This window comes from Spea bombifrons, chromosome 7 (assembly GCF_027358695.1).
Source record: "Spea bombifrons isolate aSpeBom1 chromosome 7, aSpeBom1.2.pri, whole genome shotgun sequence".
In the NCBI taxonomy this organism is placed as follows: Eukaryota; Metazoa; Chordata; class Amphibia; order Anura; family Pelobatidae; genus Spea; species Spea bombifrons.
Window position 1 is genome coordinate 26,617,598 of NC_071093.1, and position 19,327 is coordinate 26,636,924.

The 19,327-nt window shown below is 38.4% G+C and overlaps 1 protein-coding gene across 4 annotated transcripts; it reads right to left on the reverse strand.

The window, feature by feature from the left end:
- Window positions 1-627: 627 nt before the first annotated feature.
- On the reverse strand, window positions 628-14,689 carry SF3B1 (splicing factor 3b subunit 1). Of its 4 annotated transcripts, XM_053472223.1 has the most exons (25): window positions 14,600-14,689; window positions 11,938-12,104; window positions 11,425-11,523; window positions 10,083-10,197; window positions 8,173-8,252; window positions 7,784-7,966; window positions 7,172-7,406; window positions 6,873-7,085; window positions 6,665-6,786; window positions 6,154-6,351; window positions 5,934-6,035; window positions 5,669-5,848; window positions 5,398-5,484; window positions 4,895-5,165; window positions 4,268-4,413; window positions 4,038-4,184; window positions 3,776-3,901; window positions 3,466-3,687; window positions 3,114-3,296; window positions 2,904-3,015; window positions 2,704-2,824; window positions 2,154-2,285; window positions 1,660-1,932; window positions 1,241-1,457; window positions 628-1,075 (listed from the first exon to the last, which is right to left on the reverse strand). In XM_053472223.1, exons 1-25 carry the CDS (start codon window positions 14,625-14,627, stop codon window positions 917-919), a joined length of 3,918 nt encoding a protein of 1,305 aa, XP_053328198.1. In that variant the 5' UTR covers window positions 14,628-14,689; the 3' UTR covers window positions 628-916. The 4 variants fall into 4 exon arrangements, 3 of the variants coding, with proteins under 3 accessions (XP_053328198.1, XP_053328199.1, XP_053328200.1); XM_053472224.1 differs by lacking the exons at window positions 10,083-10,197; window positions 11,425-11,523; window positions 11,938-12,104; window positions 14,600-14,689 and adding an exon at window positions 8,559-8,770; XR_008355107.1 differs by lacking the exons at window positions 628-1,075; window positions 1,241-1,457; window positions 1,660-1,932; ... (14 more) ...; window positions 6,873-7,085; window positions 7,172-7,406 and adding an exon at window positions 8,559-8,614 and having other exon boundaries at window positions 7,810-7,966.
- Window positions 14,690-19,327: the final 4,638 nt, after the last annotated feature.

Sequence of the window (19,327 nt, forward strand, 5' to 3'; positions counted from 1 at the left end):
CTGAACTTGATGGACACGTGTCTTTTTTTTTCCAGCCTATATAACCGTGTAACTATGTGGCTGAAGCACAAACTCTGTAGAGAAGCTACTAGTAAACCTGTATATGTGGTCTAGAAGCTATCAGAAAGACACAAGGTATAAAAACATATATTCTCAAGATTGTAAGCTTGCGAGCAAGGCTCTCTCCACCCAATGTATCGGTTTGTCTTAGTCTGTCAATTCTCGTCATACTCCTCGAATATATGTATTGTATTAAGCGCTGCGTAAATTGTTGGCGCTATACAAATAAAAGATAATGAGATTAAACATATTGGCATATGTGGTTAGGATATGTGGTCAGAGGTGCTTATTCACTAGTGGGAGTTTGCTTGTAGTTTGTTTTACTACTATGCTAATCCATTAACGCATAATCACAGTCATAACAAAATTAGCTTTTCAGGCTTATATAACAAAAGCAATGAATCATAGCATCAGGTCAGCCTGCCTTGCAAGGGGAAACTGACAGGATTGGCTCTGCAATGCGTAATTAGATACTTGGAAATAGGTAACTTCTTGATAGAGTAATGTTGATAATTTATGTTTGAACATATGATTTTAGTTAAAAAAATAAAAAAATAAAAGCAAGTGTATTTTATACATAAAAAAAGTTTATTTCCCAAATTCACATCCCATTTCAACACTAGGAATGATGACTAAGGTCGATCAAAAACGTGACCAGTTCAGGAAATGATGATACCACAAGTTACATGGTCACTAGTGTTACAATTTACATCAAAACAGGTTATTTCTATAATAAAAAAAAATCATGCTGCATGACATTGGTCTAGGAGACAGTGCTAATCAGCAATAATTTTAGCTTTACATCAAATTAAAGCGAATGCAGAACATGTATGGGTGGGGCTAAGAAACCACAAGTTTATAAGATGTAGTCAAGTTCATAACGAATATAGGTGTTCTTCTCATCATTGTAGACACGAGGATAATGTGCTATGAGAGCATCTTGTGAACCAATGTATATTGAATTGTAGATCTTCCAATAAACATCTCTGACTTTTCTGGCAGGATGGAAAAGGCCCTATTAGAAAAAGGAAAATTAAGAAAAGTCACTTATTAGCATAGATAGAGGTTAAGAGCACACACTATGAGCTTCATTAAGGGACATGTGCTCTAAGCTATTAGATTTTAAAATGCTAGTACCATATAATACCCAATGGTGTTGGGGGGGGGACGTACAAATTACCTGCAAGCAGTACTGCAACATTCGGCATGGTCCAATTGCAACTCTCAATCCCTCAAGAGCCCCCATAACCGCTTGGATTACATGGGGGGAAGTTTCAAACACATTAGGCCATACATAGTTTAATAAGTGATTCAAGGAGTCTTCACATCCAAATCCATAAACTCCAAGGGACATATGCTGAACAACTGCACTGGCAGTCTGTCTGTGCACAAGGTCTCTGTACAAAAGAATTGTAAAAAAAAAAAAGTTAAAAAAAAAAGTAACAAGACTAGAATTTCATAACTCAATACAAACCCCCCCCATCTACACACATAACCCTTACAAATGTTAGAAAACTTGAAATCTCCAAAATTACATTTATCATACAGTGATTCAAACTTTTGTAAAGAGTAAATAAAAATACAGGTGGCAGTCCGTACCTGTCCATTAACGCATCTTCAAGTAGCGGTGTTACAGCATAGATATAATCTTTTCCCATTTCTCCAATGTACTCAAAAAGGAAAGACAGGGATTTTAATACACCATTCTGAACATTGAGTTCTGGCACCCTGTATTCATTCATCAGAGCTGGTAAAACTGTAAATGGTGAACAGGTTTCAGCAACAATAGCAATAGCTACTGTAGTGCACACTCTGTTTTGTCTTTCTTGTACTTTAAGGTTATTCAGTAGCGTGGCAAGCACATCATGTGGCCTAAAAAACAAAAGTTACAGGAAGCAGAATTAAATATAATGTGAACCACCTTTTAACACAACATCAACCACCAAGACAGAAGTTTAAAAGCAACATTTTAAAAAGTCAACATATTCCTAACCAAAATGTAGCAACTGAAAGCTGTTCCATCAAACACTAACCACAGCAAGTATCTAATGCTCAACTGAATTATACCATATACCAGAGACAAAAATACTCACCCAATAGCCTTTGCAATGTAGCCAAATGTATTTACAGTGGCTCTTCTGATTGCCTTCTTATGAGCTTTCAGGAGCTCAAGTAACTCAAAACAAATCCTCATCCACTCTCTTGCAGACACGTATTCTGCCCCCCTGGTAACAAAAGTAGATTGCAAAGGTTATGAGATAAAGCTTTAAAAGATGAATTCCGTGCCTACAGCAGACCCAGAAGAAAAACAAGCCTACCAACAAATTATGTAATTGCTACGGCAAAGGTAGCTAGCCATTTGCCAGAAGTATGCCTCCTGATTCATTTTAAAGTTAACAAATAAGTGCTGATGCATATTTAATAGCATATGAATTTGAGAACGAAAAAATCCAAAATAGAGGTATAGAAAAAAAATTCTAAGGATTGATATAGTATGGAAAAAGATTTAATTTAAAGTTAAACATATGCAGTTAAACACTCCTTCAGTAAGTTCCAATGTGTCAGGTAATTAAAAAGTGTTACATAAACTGCATTTTGGTTGCTTGTCCAAAAAAAAAAAAAAAAACATTAAAGGAAACTAACCTATCAGCAATACGTCCAACAAGGTCAATACAGTTCTCCTGTACTTTCTCATGTCTGTTTTTCAAGATAGGTGTAAGTCTTGGTAACAGATCCTTAATCGGTGGTGTCATTTTATGCATACCTGTAGAAAAAAAAAAAGTTGAATAGTGTACATACCAACAATCACACACGTTTACCATGAAAACACAGATATAAATTACCTATCACATTGACAATCGCTTTTAGCGCCCCTAAAATGCTTCCAAGTACTTCAGGGTATTCCTCTCCAAGGTATTCATACAAGACAACACCCAAGTGACCCATTAATTTTTCCTAAAATAAAAAAACAAAGTTAGTTGGAAAAAAAAATAAAAAAAAAATCTTATATTACGCTATATTACAGAACAGCAAAATACAAACATAATAGATACCTCTTGGCAGGTCTTCATCACAACTGCAGTGCGGGATATGAGGTCAGCAGCCTGCTGTCTCACTTTTGCCGATTTGTTGTTCAAACGCCATAAGACTGTACCACAGATCTGTGGTAAATATGGTTTAACTCTCTTGCCAAGAGCATTTACAACTGTGCCAAAACCATTTAACATTACAGAGTCCTGAAAAAGATAAACAACCAAAATTATACCATTAGTAAATCCAGGTTTTACTGGGGTTCTGCAATTAACACTTTAGACAATGGACTGTACACACACAGTTACACTTAAACCTTCTAAATGCAATGGCCAATGGAATGTTACCATTTTAACAACGCTGACAGATCAATACCTCAGTTGTTTGTTCCTGGAAAGCGTAGAGGATACCATCAATAAGCTGTTCTTCAAGCTTATGGTCAATATCTGCAGCGCCAAGATTCCCCATGATTTTCTCAATCGTTTCCATGACCATTTTACGGTACTGTTCAGCCTCATCCTTTAAGTCGTCAACAATTCTAGAAATGATTTCCGCAGCTCCTACTTTATTAGCCAGCTCCACTGTGGTGTCCACCAACTGTAAAAGCATTAATAAAACAAGTTAGAGTTTCTAAAAGAAAAACAAATTGTGCTAGTTTTACATTTATATTTACAGCTTGTTTTACCTGTCTGTAATTCCTTCTGTCAAGAGCCATTCTGTGTTGCCAAAAGTGTTTGAAAAAAGGTGGAAGAATTTCTGTCTTAATATAATTTGCTTCCACACCATCTGTACCACAGCACTGCTTGACTACCTGTAATGACACAGCAAAGGGTTTAGTAGAACAAAGCGTGAACGCATTGTGCAGGGCTAAAGCACACATCCACAAGATTGATAACCTCTGCACAAAGTAAATGCTGTACAAGAATAAAAATGAGAAGGCACTTTACCTTTAAGACAATTTTCTTCATTTCTTCATCAGGAGACTGAAACTCTCTGATTAAAATCAACATCACTTCTCTAGTATAGTAGTTTGCATACTCGGCATCCATAAGAGGGATAAGGTAACCAATAGCCTTTAAGAATGCAGCCAGACCCTATTAAACAAGATAAATAAGTCAGAGCTGTTTGTGTGGCTTCAACGAGGAAGACTATTTCTTACCTCTTGCATTCTACATACCTTTCCTCTGTGTTGACGAATACCTTTCCACAAAGGCTTCAGCACAGAGTCAAATGACTCAATACCATAAGGAGTTGCAGCCTCGGCTAGGGCAGCAATAGCCAAAGCACTAATGGTTCGCACTTTCTGCTGCTCATCAACAAGACCTTAAAAAAAAAAACAAAAAAAAAAACATTTATATAGAGGAGGCTTTTGGCATAACGAACACACTTTTGCCGCAAAAATAGCCTTTTAAGTTACTCTCCATTATATTCCTACTCTTACAAGGGCCAACTGCACCAATGAGCTCCCAAAAGAGAGAGAAGGTAACTTAAAAGGGGGGAGAAATTAAAGAGGACAGAGGGGAATGACTGGGTCCAACGCATACATAAGCATGTACAGCCTGTGGTTTGTATACAGATAATGGGGGCTGTTAAACATTTACATACATTTTCACTTATAGACTAACAAATTGGTTTGTTAATTCCCAACAGATTAGCTTCTACAATATTTAGGGGTGAAATGTTAAATAGATTTTGAATTAAAAATGTTTAGAGGACAATTTTCATTAGCAGTTATATACATGAAAGCACATCTCAAAGAAGTTTTCCCTAACAATCTGATATGGTTAAAGATACAAAATCTTACCATGTTCAATAATTTCCACCAAGCTTCTTAGATGGGGTAAGATAGCACATCCCATAAGAATAGCAATTTGCTGCACAATCTTTATTCCAGTGTGACGAGCCTGCCATGACTTTTTGCTCTTACATACGGCTTTCAGGAAAGGTAGCAAAGATGGAATGCCCAAAGCCGATGCTACTACAGCAAATGCTCGGGCTGTTGTATTACGGACGTATTCATCCATGTTATCAATATCAGGTCTCATAGTAGAAATCATAGTAGCCAAACCAGCAGCCTGGAAGACACAGAATGAGTGTGACTACAGCTTGTAGTTTACAAACAGTGGTAAATGAGAAAAACAGGTCCCCTAAAACATTAAGATGTTATGAACATGTGTATAAACTGCGTACACAAATTTACCACATATGAACTTCAAGGTATTTCTAAGCTAAAAATACACCTAAAAAAAAGCAAAAACATGCATAGCAGTATCTGTGTAGTTAAAAAAGATAAAACAGGATAAATACCTTGGCCAAGTTGGATATAATTTCTCTGCCTTCAACTCTGGCATAGTAATCTTCATCAATTAACAGAGGCTCAATAACCACAAGAATCTGGAAAGCAAGAGGTTAAAATTAGATTTCATGGAAACCATTGCTGATACAACCATAGAAAAAAAAAAAAAAAAAAAAAAGTACAACTGGGCACAATTGCAAAAACAAAAACACATTACACTCTATATAGCACAAACAGGTACAAACTGCAAACAAAAACACTGCAAACTACATTTCAGCCTACCTTGTGTACATATGGTCGGACCAGATCATCCAGTTTATACAAGATTCTGTCAATAACTTTAACAAGCAAGTGACGTTCCTGATCTTCTAAAGTTGGTGACATCAGTAAAGGCAAAATCTGATTGAAGAGTGGACCGGCTCCAAACTCACGGGCCTTATCTGTAATTTGACGCAGGGCTGCCTATAAAAAAGGAGAAAACATGATTATTCAGTGAGCGTAAATTGAGATTTTAATCTAACAATTCTATTAAAAACAGTATATGTACCTTTCTCATTGGAGGTGTACCGTTTTTTATTTTTAAGAGTAACTTCATTATTTTTCTTTCTTTCTGTTCCTCTGGACTTAGTGTGGATTCATCAACATCAACCTAAGAAAAAAAAAATGGAAATTTTGCAAAAGGCCAGTTAAAAACAGTAAGAAAATATACAGGAGAAAACAGACCCACCATATTGCAGGTTCTTTAAGGGTAGATGTTTGACACTTACCAGCAGCTTATCAAAGTACTGAATATCATCTGGTTTAAGGAAAGGTAGATTTCCAGACGGTTGATCATTGACACTTTTCATGGATCTATCTTCAGTAGGCATATGGAATCCAGTCAAGCCACCCAAAGGAGTTGGTGTTGCAGTAAGTTTCCTTGCAGGAGTACGTATGGGGACATAACCAGCAGGAGGAGGAAGAACCTAGAAAAACAAGTGCACCGCTAAGCTTGTAATTATTATAGTATTATTTCCACTAACTTACAAAAAGCTTTACATAATATTGTCTGAAGAATCATAGCATTAACGTTGCCCAATTAGACCTACACTCCCTATTAATTTACCAATGTGCAGGCATCATAGAAACGTTCCTTTTGCCACCCTGTTACAGTAATGGCACAGAACCGTTTAATTGGTAGGTCTGATAAGCCAATTGTGTTTATATATACATACATGAGCAGGGCCCTCTATCGAATGTACATTTCGTAGATTGTTGGCAACTAAGATCGATAATTACCTTGTAACCTTCAGGAAACATAGCATCCAATTCTTCATCAGACAATGGACGGTTTCTTTCGTCAATCTCTCGCTCCCATCTCCAAGCTTGAAGCTGTTCAGGTGTCATACTCATTATGTGTCCTAAAGAAAGGAGATTTTAGAAAGTGTGCATGGGGCACCAAAGGCTTCATTATCTTTAAGCATTCCATTCTAGGAAGAAATCTTACCTGGTGTAGGTGTTGCCATATTCATAGCTGGTGTACCAATTGGTGTTTTCCCTGGCGTCAAGACAGGAGTGCTACCACCCATTTGACTGGCTGGAGTCTCATCCCAACGAGATTTCCTTTTACTTGCACCTGGTGTTGGAGTTTCACCAACTGAGTCACCACCACGGTCTGTGCGAGGAGTCTCAGCCCACCCACTTCCATGTCCAGGAGTATCTGGAGGAGAGAGAAAAATAAAGCTAAGCGTTAAGCTTAACAAGGACTAAAGACAGAATGGGTGAGGACACAAAAACCACACTCACCACGCTCTGTTTTAGGAGTCTCATCCCATCTGTTTTTGCGCACACTTGAGGTTGCACCTCCATGTCCAGGAGTTGCATGGCCTGGAGTATCACGGCCTGGGGTTGCAGCACCTGCTGGTGTATGGCTAGGAGTAGGATCCCAAATTTTTGACCCTGGCGTGGCTCCAGGAGTTTCACTTCCTTTTGAGCGACCAGGAGTTTCATCCCATCTTAGCGAAGGTGTATGTCCAGGAGTCTTTCAAGAACAGAAAAAGAATGTTAGTGTTGTCCTTGCTGTGCCTTTAATTTCACAATATATAAAAGTTTTGAGCTTTGGATATATTTAGCTTAGTAACAAACCTATTAAATTCTCCCATAAAAATTAGTTCACAAATCAGATACAGGCTTCAAAAACCTAAGAATCTGATATAATAAACAATTTGAGAACATTTTAAGTTCAGTTGAGTGTGTAGCGGATTAGTAGAGTAACCGTCCCGTAAAAGAGTGGTATACATTAATATAGTGAAGTTTTACAGTCGCTACTTAGGATGTCTACTCTACACATGGTAAAACTGCAGGAGAGAGAAAAAAAAGCAGGGAGGTTGGGGTTTCAAAAAATAGATTAAGTACAACGACCTCCGCTTGATCCCAGCTCGACATTTTCTTTGGGGTGGAACCGGGTGTTTGGTCAGCCGTTTGATCCCATCGTCTCTTGCGTTTTGATGATGGTTGTGATGCAGCAGATGCAGACGATCCATTGACCACTTTCAGATCACCAGATTTAGCCTTTTCTGCTAGTTGTTGGCGGATTTCGCGCTGTGGAAGAATTAGAGAAAGTATAAGCAACCAAGTAAAAACATAATTTACAATTTGTATATTAAAAGTAACAAAACCTACTAGACAATGAAAGCATACATTTTTTTAAATGCCATTGTGGCATTAAAAACCGTAGTTCCTTTGCTAAATTACAGAGAAACTAAGCAGTTTGCTGTCCAGCCAGTCTATCCTTTAAGATAACTTACCTCCTCTTTTGTCAAATGTTGTTCTCTCATAACATCCTTATACGTTCTAGCATTCATTTTTGGATCTGGGGTCTTGCCTCCTACAGGAAAAAAAGAGCAACAGACAAACAAATCAATAAATAAAAGTGTACTTAAAACAATTCTTTAAAATAAAATATTGAACAAAAAATAAACCTAATATGCTAACCAACATTCATCTCTATTTTATTTAAATAATTTCACATTAAAGTTAAATTTCTTACTTTAATGAGTTGCCGTTTATGTAACCTGTTTGAACACAAACTACAGTTTAAAGCAAGTATTTTTAATGCAGGTAGAAATAAAAAATGACAAAGCAGTGTAGCATCTTCAGATGGGTTCCGTGGTTGCCAGCCCAGAATACGTACACTTTCGTGCCTTTGTCTCCATCAGCACTTCTGACTTCAAGCAGCAGAATAGAAGCCTAGAAAATCATCTCTTTACCATTAGTAACACTTTGGAAAATGTATACTCATAAACATTACCTGGGTAAAGGCTGAGAGCATCCAAAACACAAAAACAGGACTTTATTTTTGGACCTACTTTCTACCAATTCCAGTAAGTTGTTTTGGGGGGGGGGATTAAGAAATAAGCCAGTGGTTACACCAGAGAAAGCCACTGACCGCGGTAGGGTGTATGGGAAAACATGGGGTAACTCCGCCTGGTAATCTTTAGGCAACTAATTAGGGTTGTGTTATGAACAATTTAAGTTAAATCTTTGCACCAATATAAAACACCACTACCATTGTTAAGATAAAAAAAGCTAAGTTCATGTGGTAAATGGTGCAGTACAAATGAAAACTGCCAATCCACAGGTATCTTAAATGTTGGTATATGTGGAGATCAGAATATAGTAAATGAAAGGGGGAAAATGGCAAGATCCACATGCCTATGATTAAGCACTATTGTCACGAAAAGCACTAGGCATTTCTTTTGCCTTGAATCTTGCCTGCATCGTATGATGGATGATTACTAAAGCCGATTTGAAGATGCATATTTCACAGAACATCTATTATTGCAGCCGGCATGAGACTCCTTTTCCTAGCATGTAGCGGGCATGACATCAAGGGCCTAAGGTAAGGACCACTAACTGCAAATGATACATTTTCTATGTTGGAGACCATGCCCAATTGGTAGTGTCACTCAGACACTATGATACAACTTCCTTTGGATTACTTTTTCACCATTAGCTACACAGGATGTGTTGCACTGCACCCTTAAGAATGCAGACAGGACTGGCATTTAGCAGTACTGCTGTAGGAAAGAAATTAAGGACAGTTAGTATGGGCCTGTGAATTCTGACAAGCATTGTTTATATCATTGACAATTGCACAAAACACCAAAACCCATCCCTGTTACATGCAGGTTGTAGATACATTAAAATAACCTGCACTTGCAGGCTTTCAAGACTGCCCTGCCCACAAGGCAGTTTGAAACCAGACCATCTCATGACAGAGACCGAGCCCATCATGGGCACACTTGTCTGTCTGTCTGTCTAGGGCAGAGGTAAGTTTCCAAAAACTTGTTGCAGGGCATTCTTAAAGCTTGAAAATATTTAGAAAACCTGTATGATCAAAAGAAAATGATATGTACCGAACAATGAATGTGTCCATATCTGCTCTTATATTACTCCCCAGGGAAAGCCCCCTTGCACCTTTTATAGCAGCGATATTAAAAGAGGTACCTTACCCAAAGTTAGCTCATATTGTAAAACGATCTGTGATTTGCTTGGTTAACCAATGTGTGTTTAAACCCCAAGGGTTTACATATAAAAAGGCACAAATACTAAAAAGGTACCAGAAAAAGCATACCAGTTTAAGCATGGCACACCATAAAAGGTTCCAAAGGGGAGGCAAAATAAAATATGAGAGTGACTGTATCAAGTAATTTACCATCTGCAAAAGGATCCAGTCGCTCAGGGGAAATGATCATCATCCGTCTGTGCTTTTTATATTCATCTTCCCTGTCAGCGATTTTCTGTGGTCGATGTTCTGCGAACGGATCATACTGTAGGGAAGGAAAAGATATATTCAAATATGTGAAAGCTTCAGAAAAACTTTCAACAAAACTTTATTAACTAACACATGTAATGAGATGATTCTCAATGAATGACACCAAATAAATAATTTAATTGACTCACTTTAAAATTTGGTTTCTTTTCATCTCCCTGGTTAATTGGGAAAGCTTTTCAGATCAACTAAATTTCATACTTAAGTGAAAGATGGTAATGACTGCTCTTTTGCATTTACATGGAAAGAGTCATCTAGACCCACATTATAACACCATTAGCCCCTTTAGTCCCCTACGGATGTACCGGTACATCCCAGCTTTCTTGAAGCAGCGGGAACACCTTCCCTTCGCTACACGGAAGACCTGCCTAGACTACCACATAAACCGAAGCCATCATCACTGGCTTCCTGACTACTGATGGTTTGTAATCGCTGCGAGCACCAGTAAGTTGTCGCGTAAAGAATGCACAATTGCGGATTGCCTTCTGGGAGACATCAGAAGGTCGCAGAGTGATAGGATATGCTCTGCAGGGTCTGTCTAGACCATGCTGGGATATCCGATTGCTCCCATTGCTGGCTGATCACATGCATCGCAATCCCCAATGCAAGGCTACAGAGATCAGTGTAGGAGAGGATCAAAAGGAAGAGAGCAAGAAAGGTTTCTCCCTCTTCCCACAAAAGCAAAAGTTAACAAAAAAGTTTTTGAATGCAAAATAAAAATATAAAATACAGTAAGCTCGGTGATGTCATTGTGAGAACAATGGAAAACATCAAATGTACGAGCGATCCCTAATCAATACTGCACAAAGAACAATGCAAAATAAAACCCCTTGCACTACATGTAAAAAAAAACCCCACCCCCATCCTTTATGTGGGGTATGTCTAATCAGGGATGTTGCCCAATATAAATTGGGTCACTGTCCATCAGGGGCAACTAAGGTGTAGAAAATTGTAAACATTTTAGGTTTTTGTTATATATTTTATTTATTTATTTTTTTACACAGACTAGCACAATTCTTTTTATTGTTTCGATGGTTTCAAATGAAAGCCCTATTTTCACCTGAAAAAGGAATGTATAATTTGCGTGGTTACACAAAAATAAAAATGACATGCAGCAATTGTGTTAGTAAAAATCGAAATGAATAATGAAAGGAATAAGAAGTCTGTTTTTTGTTGTCTTTTTAACTTTCAAGACAAATAGACCCAAAATTTTACTTGTATCTACCTGTTCAGTGGATTGTGGGATATCATTAAGCAATGCAACCGGAGCATGATACCCTGGTTTTTTCTGTTCAAATGTTGCTGCTGAACAGTCATCATCATCCTGTGAAAATAGACAGTAAATACAAGATTAGGATTAGTCTAGAAATGTGTAAATATCAAACACCCTCAAAAAGTATATATTAACTACCTGCTGACTATACTAATATTATGAACTACCACCCCATTGAGCTTCTTCAGCTAGACGATCTAAGCTGGTCCATAGCAATGGGAACAAATCCATAACATGATGCAAGAAATCTTTCAACAATAAAACTTTGAAATACACAAGCCCATTCTCCTAGCGCAAGAGATTCAAAACATGTAACGATAAGGTTTATTGAACACATTCAGACTAGAAACAGTCATGGATCATTTTGAGAAATGTTAGAAATGCTAATGAACCGGTTTAAGCTAGCAGATATATTATGATACATTACATAACCTTAACTACATAGTGCTAATCATTTATACTTACATCTTCCTGTTCATTTGCAGCAATAGAAGTCACATATCCAGTAAACCTGCTGTCACTGCCACCATAAATTTCTTGGTCGAAGTATCCAGTTGAATCAAGACCAACTCCTTGCGCCTCATCAAGTGCTGCCTTCTTGCCTTGAATTTCAAGGATCTGCGCTTCAATATCTAAAAAAAATAAAAATAAAATGTATGGTCAGTATTTCATGTAACGACCCCAAAGGAATCGCCATATTCCTATACGTAAACAAAGAACGCTATAAATTTATATACGCACACTTAGTTGTATTTAATCTAATAGTATGGTATTTTTAAATCTTAAATTATTCAGACTTTCATTAAGAGTTGTTCTACATGACAGCACTATATAAATAATTAATAATGAACCAAAAACAAAGTTTGCCATGAATTAATTTCCAAGGATGGCTTAGAAAAGATCCTCCAATAGGTCTAACGTTTGTGGGCTCTCTGAGTGTTGTCGTACAAGACTGTGCATAAGCCTACAGCTTGTGAAGATGTCAAGATGATGAGGAGAGCTCCCACATACAACAGAAAAAAAGAACAGATAACCTGAAACTGGGCAGTTGCCCTTTAAATGTAACCATGCAAATAAGCAGAAAAGCAAGTTTGTAGTTAAAATATTTTTACACTACTACCACCCAAAATACACAATACATTGAGGAAAGTTGTGGGGGCAGACAAGGCGATTTCACAGAATGACACTATATAAAACAAAAAAACTGCAGCAAAGGTGATTTTCTTAAGTGGTCATTAAAATGATTACAGCTATTGCCAAACAAGTGTTGTAGTTCTTTTGTATACAAATTCCGTAAGGTAGCACCCCAAGACCCTCCTAGACACACGGTGAACACAACCTGAATCCCGCATGGCCCGGCTGGTTAGGAATGAAAAATATTTGCAAACAGCCTGCACATCGTCTCAAACAGCCCAAAGTCACAGCACCAAATGTAAAATCCCCTTAAGGGTTATCGTATGAGCTTAGCCAGCTACACAAATGAAGATTCTTTACAGCAATCTGTATACATAACAAGTACATACATAACAGTCACCACGAGACAATTGAATCTAGTCTACTCTGTAGGATCCACCCATATGCAATTTGCCTCCTTCCCAGCACCCCGGGCTCACAAGCTTGCAGGGGAAAATGTTGAACTTTGAATGCGGTTCTGAAGGTGCTGGAAAGATTAGGGTGATCTGCTATACAATACTCCAATGTGCTGCATAGAATGTGAGCAAGGCTGTAGACATAGGGAGCGCCTGGTATTGAGGAATACAATTTAGCCTGTTCCAGCTGACCGTACATCAGTGAATGCTAAGACATAACTATTTACAGTTAAAACTAAAAACATTAAACAAAATAAACATCTGAACACCCACAGTGCCTGCTTTACCCTTAGCAGTCACATACACTGTAGCAAAGCGGGAAACCTCAACCACCACATGCATTTAAATTCATATTTATGCAACTATTTTACAGGCAGAGGACTTTCAGGAATTAATAAGCTATTCATAGACACCTGGTTTAAAGCAAGATGTGCCTCCCAAGATATGATAGAAATACATAAACAAAAACCTCTAGACGAAGTTTGCAAGCAGTGTCCTCTTTACCTAATATTCCTTGTCTTAGTCTGTCAGACCCCTCGAATGTATCAGCTGTAAGAAGTGCTGCATAAACTGTTGGCGCTTTATAAATTAAATATAAAGGAAACCAAGCTGCAGCCCACAAACGTTCAACCGAACGAAGATCCTACTGAGTTGCTGATGCTTGCCGTATGGTTCAAGCAACCTTTGTAGTGAGGGGTGATGAGAGAGCAATATGTTCAAAAATAAATAAATATGATAACGCTGATACTTCCACAAATCTCAACTTAATCTTAATTCAAAAGTGCTTTGAACACCAAATGAGGGTCACGCCAATTGCCCCACTTTACACGTAACCCTAGGTTACCAACACAGAATTTAACATTGTAAGAGGACCCTAAAGATCAGATCCAGGCTTAAAAGGTAACCCACACAATCCAGAAGCTAAATACACGGCAGTCCATTGCGATCCCTGAGTCCCTGCACTAATCACACAAACTCATAACAAATAAACTACCAATGTTTGGTCCAACGCATAATAAACCTCAGTGCCAGCAGCGCACGAACGGGACAACTCTAGGAACTAAAACAACCGGGTAAGGAAGGAATATGTAACACGCAGACATCATACACAATCTTTCTACGACAAGTAATTCGGATAATATAAAAAAAAATACCTTCCTAGAAACCCACAGCGGCCTTCGGTCAAATCCCATTCTCAGAGAGTACACGTGTTACAGCGCCAAATAGCCAGGATCCAGACACACCAACCCACCGAAGAGAAAGCGTTTGGCAATATTACCACCGTCTCAGGACGGCCAAACATTAATCCCCTACGATCAGGGTGCGTAAGACCCTAACCAGTTCCTTTCAAGATGTCCTCCATGAACACACGGGCCTTCCCTGTGGTTTACCACGACACAGCTCGGGCGCCATTACACAAAGCACGGACTTCGCGTTCTCACCTCAGACGGTACATATTACAGTCGATGGCCAGAACTTCTAACTTATAGAATATAATTTTGCCAATTTAACCATATACTCGTACATATTCGTCTTACCTTCGTGTGTTTTGGCAATCTTCGCCATTTTGTGAGTTCACTCTACAACGGAACTCAGGCGCACCGCTGCTTCCGCTATACAATGGCTCCTACACTGAACATGCGCAGCTAGGATGGTAGGCGGGCTCCAAAGCAGCTCCTCCTCAGCCGCCGCCGCCTCCTCCTCTGAATGCTCTCCCGTTTACGCGGGCGTTGGCGGCGTTACGTATTACACGCGACGAGTGTCCTCGTTAAACAACGCGTACATTTTGAGTATTGCACCTTCAAATCTCACATAGACGTCTCACCCCTTCCCGAAGTTATTTTCCTTTAAAGTTTTTTGCGGTGTCTCAAATTATCGTATTTTTTCAATGCACTTTATCATTGCATATAACTATTTATATTTTAACATTTACCTCAAAAGTCCATCTTTAGTATCCAAATAATATGTAAAGACAAAGACAGTTTGTATGATTTTGCTATAAGTAGTTGGGTTGACCAAAATTTAGCTCCCTCAAGTTTGGAAATACCTTATGCGTTTAGAATTCCTGGGAATTATAGGGCAATACTAGAAGGTATTATTATTATTATACTTATTTTTTAGATCGCCGGCAGATTCTGCATCGCTGTATCAATTGTTTCAAATTTCAAATATTATATGTTAGTATACTGGTTTAGTTTTTAACAGTAATCATGAGCAAAAGAACAACCAATAACCAACACAGTATATATTTCTGGAAAGCAGGGTATTTCCCTAGGAACAATTTGGCTCTTGTCATGCAGCCATCTGGCCACCAATCTCTGTCAAAGCCAGCCATTATTAATTTCTGGCATTTCTTACGAAACGCTTTCATCTTGGTTAGCATTATTTGCGCAGGTTATGTGCCAGTGCAGAGCTGCGTCTCCAGATTATGGAAATACTCCACATTTGTAGGTTTTTGAAAGCTACAGTGCACAGTGTAAAACATCCTCATTTCATCAACGCGGGACAGAGCACAGTTTAAGGCAGAATAGTGCCCCCCTGGACAAGATAGGACCTGCATACATATTTTTGTTACTAAAGATACCTATGTTTTTAAACCATGCTAGGCCCTGAAATTAAATCGCCTTCAGACCTTGCATATACCTTACTGCTGCCTTCACACTCTAATTTTTTGTATGTCCACTATTTGACTAGTAAACGCAAAAGAGCCGCAACTTTCTAGGCAACTTGCTCTATTTGAAAATCTCTGTGCTCAGGAAACAGTTCTTTTTAACCCCTTCAGTCCCCTATAGAAGTACCGGTACGTCCATAAAAACGCATTGCAAAAAACCCTTATGGATGTACCGGTACGTCCTGACCTTCTTGCAGCACCAGGGACACATCCCTGCCACTATACTGCTTCCCGATCTCCTGTAAGGGCTACCGGCGCGAGTACGGGAAAGCTGGGCATTCCCTTCCGGGTCGCGTCACTGCTGATGTCACCCAGATCATCGGAAGACAGGATGATGCACTTATCACAAACACTTTAATCCCGGCACCGGAAGGTCACATGATGCTGACTCCCTCATAGAAGCCCCAGAGGAAGTGCCGGCAGCAGCGGAGGTTGTCTGCACGCCTCTATTTGAGGTCTGATTAGAAGATGACCTTGAATATAAGATGATGGTTAGTTAAAAAACCTTGTCTTATAATCAAGCAAATAGGGTACTTTTGTAGGTATTTTTTGTTTATTTGTTGAAAATCATCATAACCAATGTAAGAATTCTACGGCTTTGTAAAAAATAATGTACACCATATAGTATGTTCCCTGTGCTGGGATAGTATATTTCAAGTGAAAAAAAAAAACTATTAGTCCATCTTCACATTCAAAATCCCTGAGAGCACAGAGAAACTCAGAGAATAAGCTTATGCATTTTTTGGCTGTTCTTACCAAGTATACTGCAAAGATGTCTGTAACAGGGGCAAAATGCAGACTCCCAAAATCCTGAAAACTATTTTCTTAAATGACTACTATTCCCCCCAGTCATTAGGAGGTAAATAAATAAATGTTAATTAGTGTGCAGATTAACATGGAGCTTCAAGAACAACATGATCTAAGAATGTATCAAGGTTTAATTGTGTTTGTTCACCCCTTTGCATACCATTATGTCCTATGTAAAATGGCCCAAACAACCATTGGGGCGTCATAGTATCCTCTATCTAATAGTACCCATATTTTGTTGTCTTATGACTGTAGTATACCTAATCGATGTCGAGCCATTCAGCAACACCGAGATCGGCATCATGGGCCATGTCTGGCCCCTCCCCATGGGCGTCAACATCCGCCATACACTGTATGATGGCGGACGCCCATTTTAAAAGTTTAGGAGGCGATCAACGATCACTTCCTAAACTTCAATGGTGTTGCTGAAATGCCTCAATCACGAGGCGTTCAGCGACACCGAACACTCACCCCAAGACGCGCTGTGTCACAACCACCACTGCAAGTGATCTTGCCACTCACAAGATGGCGGTGCGTCCTTTGAAAAAAATAACAAAGTTGGAAAAGTTCGCTAGAGGGTCTCCACTTGCAGGTTGAATACAGGTACTGCATGCAACCATGCAAGTCAATGGAGCCCATCTTTCTAATCACTGTGATTAATAAATATTTAAAAAATAATAAAAAATATGTAAAAGCTTTAAAAAAAGTAGTAACAATTAAAAATAATTTTATGGCAGACAGGAGGCTTCATTTTATACATTAAATCTTTCTTTACTACTCATAGCAGCAAGAGTTAACAAAGTAAAGTAAAAGTGTTTTAATTAGTCAGGTGTGTAACAGGTAAATGGTAACCAATCAGCATGTAGCCTAGGTAATATAACATCTGGAGTCCTCTTTCACTTCCTCTTTCTTTGCTGCTCTTGTGAAGATAAGTACTATATTTTATAAGAAGCTTATGAAGAGTTTATTCTTTCTGTGAATATTAATAATTACATTGTGCGGTTACTTGTGCATGTGTAGTCATATGCGCGCATTAATTGTATATATATATATATATATATATATATATATATATATATATATATATATATATATATATATATACACATATACTTTTCCACTGTGGTTTTTTACACACAGGTTTTTTCTCTCGCTGTTTTACTGCCACCTATTCTCCTCAGGACAATACTAGCTACAGTATTCTGCATTATATCCTTAGTAGAATAGAAATATAGATAGGTAGATATATATATTTCTGTGTATATATATGTTTGTATATCTATGTATGTAAGTGCATATATAAACAGTATGTATGTAGGTGTCCTTTATATATGTATTTCTCTTGTAAAACACAACTAAATATACATTATCCTTAATTCATACATTTACAGAGATATATTGTTTTCCCCATTATGGTTAATGAACAAGCAAATATAAAACCCTTTCCTTCAGATAAGATTATGAATACGTTACTGAAGAACATATTCACAGCCTTGTAGAAAAGTCTGTTAACAAATCTGTCCAAGCTGCTATCCGTTCCGCTATGTCCACCATGCAGGACACGATTTCTAAATCAGTAACACTAGCCATTGCTCAAGCTACTCCTAGAGAATCCCCTCAGAAAATTCCATCTACTCCTTCTGAGTTATTCTGGTCCGCTGAGGATTCTACCACAGCTATGGCTAAAGGCATAAAAAAGTCTGGTAAATGTTCTCAGAAGAGACATTTTTGTTATACCGATACCTCTTCCCCTAAACATAAAAAATTAATGTCCAAAAAAGAGGATCAGGTCAAATCACATAGCTCGTACATTAAACCTAGCTCTTCTGCAGGTGTCCAAAAGTCACACCTTTTACCCTCCGTTCGTGAGGAAGAAATGTATAAACGGGCAATCAAAGTCCCTTGTCGGCTTGAACCAGACTTAAACGAAACCTCATCAAATGAATCTTTTTTGGAGGAATCAGATTCCTCATATATAGATGAAAATTCGGACTATGAGGAGGTTTCAGATAAAGATGTTAATAATATGCCTATTGATGATGATGCCACAATTTTGGACAGCACAGGAGAACCCTACTTCGACCCAGGGCACATAAAACACCCGCGATCGGGAGAGTGGGTCCCTCACCCTCAAGTGGCAAAATTTTTATCCCTTTGGATGAGAAAACCTCTAGAAAAATCAGCTAGGAGCAAATTGACATTGCCTCTTAATGCAGCCTCTACTCCCGAACTAGACCCCATTCTAGTCAAATATTTAATGAAAACGGGGAAAAATCCCAAAAAAGGCATTGATAGGTCATTTAAATCGTGTCAAGACAAATTTCTTGACCTGTTAGGTCCAATTACAAAGATTTTGGACTTATCGGAAGAAGCCATATCTTCTGGCAAACCCATAGACGTAAACATACTTAAAGGTTGGGCCCAAAGGGCAGTATGTCTTTTGGGTAACACTAATGCCGCCTTTTGTGCAGAGCGGAGACGCTCTATCCTTATGAGACATGATCCTCAACTCATACACTTGGCTAGTACTGAATCAAAATCTAATGTAGGTTTACTCTTTGGTAGTTCCTTCATTAAGGAAATAAGTAAATATGTAAGCATATTTTCTTCACTTGATAAAGCTCAAACTTCTCTGAAAAAAGTGTTTCAACATAGAGTTTTTGGCAGGGCTGGGAGAGGAAAGGGCCGCTTTCCCAGCTGCCAATTCCAAGACAGAAAATACTACAAAATACTACAAAGGCCCTACCCATTCCGAAAGACCCTCCTACACTCCAACAAACACTTTTCA

Coding starts and splice junctions, on each gene's coding strand:
- SF3B1 (XM_053472223.1), bottom strand. CDS start 14,627: ATGGCGAAGATTGCCAAAACACACGAAG. Junction 5,166..5,397: donor TTATATCCAACTTGGCCAAG/GTATTTATCCTG, acceptor TGTGTCTTCCAG/GCTGCTGGTTTGGCTACTAT. Junction 4,414..4,894: donor GGTGGAAATTATTGAACATG/GTAAGATTTTGT, acceptor TTTTTTTTTAAG/GTCTTGTTGATGAGCAGCAG.